This window comes from Nerophis lumbriciformis, linkage group LG26 (genome assembly GCF_033978685.3).
Source record: "Nerophis lumbriciformis linkage group LG26, RoL_Nlum_v2.1, whole genome shotgun sequence".
NCBI lineage: Eukaryota > Metazoa > Chordata > Actinopteri > Syngnathiformes > Syngnathidae > Nerophis > Nerophis lumbriciformis.
The window spans coordinates 8002501-8015000 of NC_084573.2; the positions used below are offsets into that span (position 1 = coordinate 8002501).

Below are 12500 nucleotides of genomic sequence, written 5' to 3' on the forward strand. Positions count from 1 at the left end.
GAAACTTGTATTAGTAGATTGCACAGTACAGCACATATTCCGTGCAATTGACCACTAAATGGTGACACCCCAATAAGTTTTTCAACTTGTTTAAGTCGGGGTCCACGTTAATCAATTCATGGTAATACAATCAGCTAAACAGACTCAATAACTCCACAGTGACGTTGTGGGGAATTTACTTGGGAATTTGTGGAACTGAAACAAGACAAAAAAGAAGGCCGTTGTCAGTTAATAAGTTGATAATACTAACACAGACACGTTCTAGTATATTAGCATATTAGCAATTGCTAACAAGGATAGCTTCATTACATTGCGATAGCACGTTCAAATATGCATGAAAACACTCCTACAGACATCTGTAGGAGTGATGTAAGTAAGAATTGTTTTAGTTATATTGTAAAACTTACAAACGTTGCTTGGCACGATGAATGGAAAATCCAAACGGGTAGCAATGCTATGGACGGCTAGAAGACTGAACGGTTGAAAAGGGCACTGCAGCACCTGCAGTGGGTGAGCTTGTGCAAAACATGGCGCCATAGCAAAAACAATAAAACACCTTGTCAGCGTATTTTTCTTGTTTTGTTTTTTTCCAACTTCTTATTATGAGAAGAAAAAAATATTAATCAGCCGCACTGTCTTATAAGCCGCAGGGCTCAAAGTGTAGGAAAACAGCAGTGGCTTATAGTCTGTAATTCACGGTGGGGCGTCACAGTAGCGAAGTCATCAGCTAAAACAGCAAAAAAAACGTACTACATGAGGTAGCTCAGACTATGAGGAGCATTCCAAGCTTTGTAGGACACCTCCAAGGCAAAGGAGCGTAAAAAACAAAAAGTTTGTGGGTCCACTCAGCCTCGGGGTCATTGACACCACAGGCAACGCTCTCAGGCTCACAGGACAGGTCAAAGTGGCCTAGTCAGGACAATCAACGCTCCAACATGACTCATCACTTTTTGTATTTTGATTCATTAATTGGTATATTTTTAATATAGATGTGACGAGACCTTGTTTTGATGCCAAACATGTCAGGTTGTTGTGTAAACTCCACCTGGCGTGGCCCACTTCCTTTTAAGACACATGCGTACTTACGCTGCAATAAGTGCACTGTAGGGCTGGAAACTGCCATAAACGTTTTTTTATATTGGTCAATATTGATAATTATTGATATTGTGTGGACCGGGAGGAAAATATATTAAATGTAAACATTCTGATTTCAAATGTACGGAGCCCCTAAAGGGACATGGGGGGGGAAAAAAATTTATAATTTTTTTTTTATTATTATTATTTTTTTAGACATGTATCTTGTGCGCACGAGAAACTTTTTATAAAGTTATAAAAAAAAATGTTTTTAATTTATTTTTTTAGACATGTATCTCGTGCGCACAAGACACTTTATAAAGTTATAAAATAAAAAATTGTAAAAAATTATAACATTTTTTTTTAGACATGTATCTCGTGCGCACGAGAAACTTTTTATAAAGTTATAAAATAAAAAATTTTAAAAAATTATAACATTTTTTTTAGGCATGTACCTCGTGCGCACGAGAAACTTTTTATAAAGTTATAAAAAAAAAATTGTAAAAAATTATTTATTTATTTTTTAGACATGTATCTCGTGCGCACGAGAAACTTTTTATAAAGTTATAAAAAAAAATGTTTTTAATTTTTTTTTTTTTTTTTAGACATGCATCTCGTGCGCACGAGAAACTTTTTATAAAGTTATAAAATAAAAAATTGTAAAAAATTATAACATTTTTTTTTAGACATGTATCTCGTGCGCACGAGAAACTTTTTATAAAGTTATAAAATAAAAAATTGTAAAAAATTATAACATTTTTTTAGGCATGTATCTCGTGAGCATGAGAAACTTTTTATAAAGTTATAAAAAAAAAATTGTAAAAAATTATTTTTTTTTTTTTTTAGACATGTACCTCGTGCGCACGAGAAACTTTTTATAAAGTTATAAAAAAAGAAATCGTAAAAAATTATTATTATAATTTTTTTTTTAGACATGTATCTCGTGCGCACGAGAAACTTTTTATAAAGTTATTAAAAAAAATTGTAAAAAATTATTATTATTATTATTTTTCTAGACATGTATCTCGTGCGCACGAGAAACTTTTTATAAAGTTATAAAATAAAAAATTGTAAAAAATTATAACATTTTTTTTAGACATGTATCTCGTGCGCACAAGAAACTTTTTATAAAGTTATAAAATAAAAAATTGTAGAAAATTATTTAAAAAATTTTAGACATGTATCTTGTGCGCACGAGAAACTTTTTATAAAGTTATAAAAAAAAAAAAATTTTTTAATTATTATTATTTTTTTTTTAGACATGTATCTCGTGCGCACGAGAAACTTTTTATAAAGTTATAAAAAAAGAAATTGTAAAAAAGTATTTTTTTTTTTTTTTTAGACATGTATCTCGTGCGCACGAGAAACTTTTTATAAAGTTATAAAATAAAACATTTTAAAAAATTATAACTTTTTTTAGACATGTATCTCGTGCGCACGAGAAACTTTTTATAAAGTTATAAAAAACAAATTGTAAAGAATTATTATTATTATTATTTTTTTAGACATGTATCTCGTGCGCACGAGAAACTTTTTATAAAGCTATAAAATAAAAAATTGTAAAAATTTTTTTTTTTTTTTTTTAGACATGTATCTCGTGCGCACGAGAAACTTTTTATAAAGTTATAAAATAAAAAATTTTCAAAAATTATAACATTTTTTTTAGGCATGTATCTCGTGCGCACGAGAAACTTTTTATAAAGTTATAAAATAAAAAATTGTAAAGAATTATTATTATTTTTTTTAGACATGTATCTCGTGCGCACGAGAAACTTTTTATAAAGTTATAAAAAAAAAATGTTTTTAATTTATTTTTTTAGACATGTATCTCGTGCGCACGAGAAACTTTTTATAAAGTTATAAAATAAAAAATTGTAAAAAATTATAACATTTTTTTTAGACATGTATCTCGTGCGCACGAGAAACTTTTTATAAAGTTATAAAATAAAAAATTGTAAAAAATTATAACATTTTTTTTAGGCATGTACCTCATGCGCACGAGAAACTTTTTATAAAGTTATAAAAAAAAAATTGTAAAAAATTATTTATTTATTTTTTAGACATGTATCTCGTGCGCACGAGAAACTTTTTATAAAGTTATAAAAAAAAAAGTTTTTAATTTTATTTTATTTTTTTTAGACATGTATCTCGTGCGCACGAGAAACTTTTTATAAAGTTATAAAATAAAAAATTGTAAAAAATTATAACATTTTTTTTAGGCATGTATCTCGTGCGCACGAGAAACTTTTTATAAAGTTATAAAAAAAAAATTGTAAAAAATTTTTTTTTTTTTTTTTAGACGTACCTCGTGCGCACGAGAAACTTTTTATAAAGTTATAAAAAAAGAAATTGTAAAAAATTATTATTATTTATTTTTTTTAGACATGTATCTCGTGCGCACGAGAAACTTTTTATAAAGTTATAAAAAAAAAATTGTAAAAAATTATTATTATTATTATTATTTTTTTAGACATGTATCTCGTGCGCACGAGAAACTTTTTATAAAGTTATAAAATAAAAAATTGTAGAAAATTATAAAAAAAATTTTAGACATGTATCTCGTGCGCACGAGAAACTTTTTATAAAGTTATAAAAAAAAAATTGTAAAAAATTATTATTATTTTTTTTTAGACATGTATCTCGTGCGCACGATAAACTTTTTATAAAGTTATAAAAAAAAGAAATTGTAAAAAAATTATTTATTTATATTTTTTTTAGACATGTATCTCGTGCGCACGAGAAACTTTTTATAAAGTTATAAAATAAAAAATTGTAAAAAATAACATTTTTTTAGACATGTATCTCGTGCGCACGAGAAACTTTTTATAAAGTTATAAAAAAAAATTGTAAAAAATGATTTATTTTTGAAATTTTTGCGCACGAGAAACTTTTTATAAAGTTATTAAAAAAAAATTGTAAAAAATTATTATTATTATTATTATTTTTTAGACATGTATCTCATGCGCATGAGAAACTTTTTCGTGCGCACAAGATAGTTTCTCGTGCGCACGAGATACATGTCTAAAAAAAAAAAAAAAAAAAAAAAATTGTTTTTTTTTTTTTAAATGTTTTCCCCCATGTCCCTTTAGGGGCTCTGTACAAATTATAACCCCCTCAGCTCAGAAAGGACAGGAAATGTCAACACAAGCATGGAAAACAATTATTGTAAACACCATCGTAAAATCACAATAACACTCAACAATAACCTATCTTAATAAAGTTGGGAAAAATAAGGAATGCGAAAGAAATGCTTAATAAAGTGTAACAAAATAGTGAAAACGTAAATACTTTTTGCAGGTTTAGTGCCAGGAAGTTACAGCTGTGTTACATTTAATTTGGTCTTTTTATCTTGTTTAAGTATGGAAATTAATTTATGTTATGCAGTAATTATTATTTAAAATTATTGGACCAAATTATTATTTTAAAGTAGCACATTTGTAATATGTTGTTATTTATTTTATGTATACAGTCCTGCACTTTAGTTCCTACCTGTTGTTTCCGTACATCAGACTAGGGAACGGACGAGGGTTGAAAAGAAAAGATGAACGTGGCTAAGGACTACCGTGAAGTGAAGTGAAGTATATTTATATAGCGCTTTTCTCTAGTGACTCAAAGCACTTTTACATAGTGAAACCCAATATCTAAGTTACATTTAAACCAGTGTGGGTGGCACTGGGAGCAGGTGGGTAAAGTGCCTTGCCCAAGGACACAACAGCAGGGACTAGGATGGCAGAAGCTGGGATCGAACTTGGAACCCTCAAGTTGCTGGCACGGCCATTCTACCAACAGAGCTATACCGCCCCGGTCTGTTTGGAAAAAAAAATAAAAAATTGTACACTGTCCAGGTGACTTCCTGTTTTATCCACAATTTCTTTGCTCTCCACAGCACTCATTTTTCTCGTCTCACTCCATGCAGAGAATCAACAGTGAGACAGCAAGATGGCGCAACCAAACTTGATAGTTTGATACTCTTACCGGATTGGCTGTTCAGCGTGTCCCACCCATTGTTCAGTATATATATATATATATATATATATATATATATATATATATATATATATATATATATATATATATGTGTGTGTGTATACATATATATACATATATATATATATATATACATATATATATATACATATATATATATATATATACACACACACATTTGTGTGTATATATATATATATATATATATATATATATATATATATATATATACATATACATTTGTGTATATATGTGCGTATATACATTTATGTATTTGTGTATACTGCACATGTATATGTATATATTTGTGCGTATATACATGTATATGTATATATATGTGTTTATATGTATGTATATATATATATATATATATATATATATATATATATATATATATATACATACATATAAACACATATAGATAAAACATACAGTCTTGGTCAAAAGTTTACATACACTTGTAAAGTATACAAACAGCAATGTTAATATTTGTCGTCAATCATAATCACTCACATGAAGTTAAGAGGCCATGCCATGAAGCTGATTTGATTTGATTGTAACTTTTCTACATCATCAAAATTGATAATGTATGTTGCAGTATGTATAGTTTTGACCCAGCAGATTTGGTCACATGTTTAGTAGACCCATAATAAATTCATAGAAGAACCAAACTTCATGAATGTTTTTTGTGACCAACAAGTATGTGCTCCAATCACTCTTTCACATAAAAATTAGAGATGTAGAAATTATTGGAAACTCAGGACAGCCATGACATTATGTTCTTTACAAGTGAGACCACGACTATACATATATATAGCCGCAGGGTTCAAAGTGTAGGAAAAAAGTAGCGTCTTTTAGTCCGGAATTTACGGTGTAATCGAGATAGACACGTAATCGATATCAATAAAAGATGTGATTAATAAAACATTTGAGATATATATATATATATATATATATATATATATATATATATATATATATATATATATATATATATATATATATATATGTATATATATACACACACATGTTAACATACATATTAAAAGTTTTATTAATCACATCTTTTATTGATATCGATAATATTATTTAGCTCATTCAGGTAAGAGACTAGACGTATAAGATTTAATGGGATTTAGAGATTAGGAGTGACAGATTGTTTGGTAAACGTATAGCATAGGAATGTCCCGATCCGATATTTGGATTGGATCGGCCGCCGATATTTGCAAAAAAATGCGTATCGGCAAGGCATGGGAAAATGCCGATCCAGATCCAGCTTTTAAAAAAAACTCCGGTCCGTGTTTTCCAATGCACCGATTTAAATAATACATTCCACTTTTCTGCTGCTCCCTAATTTCTGTTCCGCATTTTCCAGCACACCTTTAACACATCCACAGGTCTGTGGATTCTCACGCAATTGCTTTTAGCTGCTGGCATTAAACGACAGGCTCTCCTCACTCTTTTCTGTGTCTCCCTCTCACAGACAGCAAGTGCACCTTCTTACACACGTCACATACTGTCACATCATACGTCACATACTGTCACGTCATACGTCACATACGTATACGCCCTCCCGCAGCAGAGAGGTAGCAGCATGGCTAACGTTAGCTGTGATGCTAGCGCAGCCGTGCGAGCAACGTTCCCTCTAAGGTGCGCGCCTGCGCAATTGCGCACTGCTCAAGCGTCCTCTGCGCACGGCAAATCTATGCCACGCACAAAATCAAATAAAAAAATAAGCGCATAACAATTTTCGACACACGGACACAACAGAGAAAACGGTTTTCGTCATCATTGTTCAAATATTGTAACGTCTGTCGAGACGCTTATCTCCATTCGGTGCCATGCGTCCACACCATCAAAATGCCGAGGCAAACATTTCCAGATCAACAACGTATGAAAAAAATAGTGATTTTTTTTTGTTGTGATTTCCTTCTCTGCATGAATGTTTAAAAGTAGCATATATTAATGCAGTATGAAGAAGAATGTTTTAATGTAGACACATAGAATCATCATACTGCTGTGATTATATGCATCAAGTGTTCATTCAAGGCTAAGGCAAAATATCGAGATATATATTGTGTATCGCAATATGGCCTTAAAATATCACAATATTAAAAAAAGGCCATATTGCCCAGCCCTAATTCATGATGCCATTTCTGTTTGTCATGTATAATTTTGTCTATTTTGTGTTTATCCTTGAATAAACAGGTCAGTTTCTTGTTACCAACCATTGTGTATTATTCAAACTCCCCTAATTCAGCTGGCTAGTTGTTATCAAGAGTACTAAAACCCTTTTCAATATGATTCTGACAACTAAGTAGGCTAAATAACTTTAAACTTTAATACATGCTCGGATAGGCCAGTATCAGTCAGTTTCGGTATCGGATCGGAAGTGCAAAAACAATATCAGTATCGGATCGGAAGTGCAAAAACCTGGATCGGGACATCCCTAGTATAGCATGTTCTATATGTTATAGTTATTTGAATGACTCTTACCATAATATGTTACGTTAACATACCAGGCACGTTCTCAGTTGGTTATTTATGCCTCATATAACGTACACTTACTCCGAAAAATACGGTAACTTACAATGGCGTTCTATTTGTATTGTTTCAGTTTCACATATTCCTCAGTAAATTCACCAAAACGTCACCGTGGAGTTATTGAGTCTGTTTAGCTGATTGGAGAGCTAGCTTGCGCAGCTAGTAAAAGCATGGCCTATTGAAATTAATTAAAATCTATTTATTCGGTTTGCCCCTCGCCCCCAAAGCACAATTTTAACATGTAACATTCTTTCGAATAAAATGACAATGACCTCTGTTTTGTTTGATCAGCCGTTTTACTGCCGTGTTACAGACACCGTTGAGGTATGTAAATACAATTTTACAATATCTTTTTGTGAAAATAACTAATTTCACAACGTATATATATAAATTATTTTTGTTGTTCTAAAATTTAGTATACCGGTGCGGTCCATAGCCTGGAAAATAGTGTATATAGATATCGTTTTATCGGTCCAGCCCATTTGTTTACTTACCGAGTGTGCGGTTTTTGACCCTAATGTTCTGTCCCATGTCTATTTCTGCCGTAGTACATTTACCGGAGACGTCATACGCAATATTTACCTTCTCCGTTTTGATGGGGGGATTGCAAACACCTGAGTTAGACCCTCCCCTTTAGCCAGGAAGTGAACCCCTCACACTAGCGGGACACAGGAGCTAATGCTAGCACGCTAGCTAACTACGCTAAAGACGATTGCTCTTGACGGGTGAAAATATCTGCCGTGGAATCCTTTTCAAAAGAGATTTTTACAGTCCTTAATGTCGAGTTGCAGTACTCGTCTCAGACACAAGGGGCACCGCGAGTAAAAGGTGCAAAAGTGGAGACGGACAACAAATGCTAACATGCTAGGTTGGAGAAGCTGTTTCCACTTTTATCTTTGGTCCCAGGTAAACAAACAGGTCTTAACAAACAGTTCCACGCCGCTCCAAGGTGCGTGGAAAGTTCTCCACCAGTCCAAAGCGGAGGCGTCCACTTACTTGTGGGTCGGGCGGCGCCGCCGAGCTCAAGCTGTCCCCCATGGACGCTTCAACTGTGGTTCCGTGAGGAGCGTTTGAGCTTTGGACGGCAAACGCCCGCCGTAAAGCGGACGGCAGGGGTCAAAGGTCACAGGCTTCATTTGTTTAGTCCACCGTGGCTTTTAAAGCACACAGACCAGTTGTTGTTTTTTTAGAACCCTGACCTCAACACTGAAGTCTAACGTAATAATCTCGATGTGTTACCAACATATTATTATTCATGTATTCATCGATCACAGGACCTCCATGGACGTAGGCCACGTCGACCACAAGCAGAAAGAACATCTGGACATTTTTTTCTCACTGCCCGTCAATAACAGCAACGAGCCCATTTGACCTTTGACCTCGGCTTTGTGTCGACATAAAAAGTGACGACAAACAGTGTGACCTTTGAGCCCTCGTGTGTTTGATGACGTTTGAAACCATCAGCTTGACGCTTGGTTGATCTTCAAAAAGATAAACGATCGATAGAGAGGGAGAGACAGAGAGAGAGAGAGATGGATAGAGAGATCGATAGATGGAGAGATTGACAGAGAGATCCATAGAGAGATCGAAAGAGAGATGGAGAGATCGACAGAGGGATGGAGAGATGGACAGAGTGATCGATAGATGGAGAGATGGAGAGATTGGCAGAGATCGATAGAAAGATTGATAGATGGATAGAGAGAGCGATAGATGGAGAGATAGATAGAGAGATAGAGAGATGGATAGATGGAGAGATCGATATATAGAGAAGTGGTGAGATCGATAGAGAGATCGATAGATGGAGAGATGGATAGAGAGATCAATAGATCGAGAGATCGATGGAGAGATGGATAGAGATGAATAGAGAGATGGAGAGATCGATAGAGAGATCGATAAAGAGATCGATAGAGAAATCGATAAAGAGATCGAGAGAGGGATGGAGAGATAAATAGAGAGATCGATAGATGGATAGAGATAGATAGAGAGATGGATAGAGAGATCGATAGAGAGATGGAGCGATGGATAAAGAGATGGAAAGATCGATGGTGAGATTGATAGAGAGATTGATAGAGAAATGGATAGAGAGATGGATAGATGGTGAGATCGATAGAGAGATTGATAGATGGAGAGATCAATAGATGGAGAGATGGATGGAGATGGATAGATAGAGAGAGAGATCAAGAGATCGATGGAGAGATGGATAGAGAGATCGATAAAGAGATCATGAAATGGGTGGAGAGATAGATAGAGAGATCGTGAGATGGATGGAGAGATAGATAGAGAGATCGATAGATGGATAGAGAGATAGTAACATGGATAGAGAGATAGATAGAGAGATCGATAGTGAGATGGAGCGATGGACAGAGAGATGGAAAGATCGATGGTGAGATTGATAGAGAGATTGATAGAGAAATGGATAGAGAGATGGTGGGAACGATAGAGAGATTGATAGATGGAGAGATCAATAGATGGAGAGATGGATGGAGATGGATAGATAGAGAGAGAGATCAAGAGATCGATGGAGAGATGGATAGAGAGATCAATAAAGAGATTGTGAAATGGATGGAGAGATAGATAGAGAGATCGTGAGATGGATGGAGAGATAGCTAGAGAGATCGATAGATGGATAGAGAGATAGTAACATGGATAGAGAGATAGATTGAGAGATCGATAATGAGATGGAGCGATGGACAGAGAGATGGTGAGATTGATAGAGAAATGGATAGAGAGATGAAGAGATCGATGAGAGATCGATAGATAGATAGATAGATAGATAGATAGATAGATAGATAGATAGATAGATAGATAGATAGATAGATAGATAGATAGATAGATAGATAGATAGATAGATAGATAGATAGATAGATAGATAGATAGATAGATAGATAGATCGATCGATCGATAGATGGATAGATAGCAAACAACTCAAGACAAACAGGGTTCTTGAGATGGAATCAAAAAGTTCAGAGTCAAACAAAGGGTTCTTGACATAGGATCAATGAGCTCAAAACAAACAATGTTCTTGAGATGGAACCAAAAAGCTTAAAAACAAATAGGATTGTTGACATAAAACAAAAACAATGAGGAGATGGAGCCAAAAGTTTCAGACCTAAAAATCTCAAAACCAACAGGGTTCTTTGCTTAAAACCAAAAACTCAAAACAATCAGGGTTCTTGAGATAGAATCAAAAAGTTCAGAACCAAAGAGCTAAAAACTAACAGTGTTCTTGAGATCGAAGCGAAAAGTTCAGAAGAGAGCCAAAGGGTTAAAAAAACTGAGTTCTTGAGGTGGAAGCAAAGAGCTCAAAACAAACTGGGTTCTTGACATATAACCACAATATTTTATAACTTAACAAATATTTTAAAACCAAAGGTGTTCTTGAGATGGAACCAACAAGCTCAAAACCAACAGGGTTCTTCACTTGAAACCAAAAACTCAAAACAAGCAGGGTTATTGAGAAGTTCAGAACCAAAGAGCTCAAAACTAACAGTGTTCTTAAGATAGAAGCAAAATGTTCAGAAGAGAGACAAAGGGTTAAAAAAAAAAACGAGAGTTCTTGAGATGGAACCGAAGAGTTCAAAACAAACATGGTTCTCGTCTCGACATAAACCCAAACAGTTTGAAAAATTCCAAAAAAAATCCCTTGGCCGGTACGGTTTAAAAACGAATAGTGACCTTGACGTTCAGGACCTGGTGAAAACAAGAGACGGCAAACACGTCACAGATGGAACTTTGACCCCGGCTACTACGTCAGCCAGCTGGTGTTGGATTACTCAAAAGCAATAGGTTTCTTGACGTCAAGGAACAACGTGGAACATGGAATATTTTGAGGACTGTTCCAGATAAATCCGCCATTGAAAACATCACCAGTCGGGTTCTCGCTACATCTAATGTCCCATCTCTTTCAAAATCAACAGGGCTCTTGACACATAGCCCCACTTTGCCTGGTGAGGGCGTGCGGGTGTCGCCACCTTCTGCGGGAGGCAACCAGGAAGAGTCGAGCATGGTGACCTCGGCCATGTTTCGCTGGAATGTCTTTCAAGCGGCGGGAGAGGATGTGCTTATTTGTGGCCGCCGCAGGACTTTCCTCCTTCCTCCGTCCTCCACTCCTCCGCAGCCAGCTATTCACGGGGGCCTCAAGGCCGCCGCGCTGCTCCACTTCCTCGCCTCGCTAGGCTCCGCCCCCTCCCCTCTCCGCCAAGCACATAGTCCAAACGATGAAGTCACCGGCGGCTGCGGCTCAAGATTGGACTGGAATTCAAAACACGGCGACTCGAAGGTGCTTCGAAACCCACAGACCCGACACCTGCCACTCGAGCCACTGATTAATCACTAACAGAAGACATCAACCAATAAAAACGCGATGATCCCATTTCAAACAAGTTTATTTCACCAATTGCATTGTCTTTCTGAAATAAGCAGGGGCGTCCATGGTAACGTTGCTTGGATGGCAACATATGTTGCTCCAAAATCTGTATGTACCTCTCAGCATTAATGGCGCCTTCATATATGTGTAAGTTACCCATGTCTTGGGCACTAATACACCCCCATACCATCACAGATGCTGGCTTTTCAACTTTGCGCCTATAACAATCCGGATGGTTCTTTTCCTCTTTGGTCCGGAGGACACGACGTCCACAGTTTCCAAAAACAATTTGAAATGTGGACTCGTCAGACCACAGAACACTTTTCCACTTTGTATCAGTCCATCTTAGATGAGCTCAGGCCCAGCGAAGCCGACGACGTTTCTGGGTGTTGTTGATAAACGGTTTTCGCCTTTCATAGGAGAGTTTTAACTTGCACTTACAGATGTAGCGACCAACTGTAGTTACTGACAGTGCGTTTCTGAAGTGTTCCTGAGCCCATGTGGTTATATCCTTTACACACTGATGTCG

General features: G+C 35.2%; 1 protein-coding gene across 3 annotated transcripts in view; it reads right to left on the reverse strand.

Annotated features, from left to right (window-relative positions):
- Window positions 1-12500, reverse strand: part of esr2b (estrogen receptor 2b) — a 64424-nt gene that overhangs the window by 40489 nt on the left and 11435 nt on the right. The window contains exon 1 of one of the 3 annotated variants that reach the window (XM_061987510.2): window positions 8602-8691. The exons of the other annotated variants lie outside the window; for them this stretch is intronic. Coding sequence (XP_061843494.1) covers window positions 8602-8643 — 42 coding nt within the window. The 5' untranslated portion in view covers window positions 8644-8691. Of the gene's footprint in view, window positions 1-8601; window positions 8692-12500 lie in introns of those variants that run through there. 3 annotated transcript variants of the gene reach the window in all.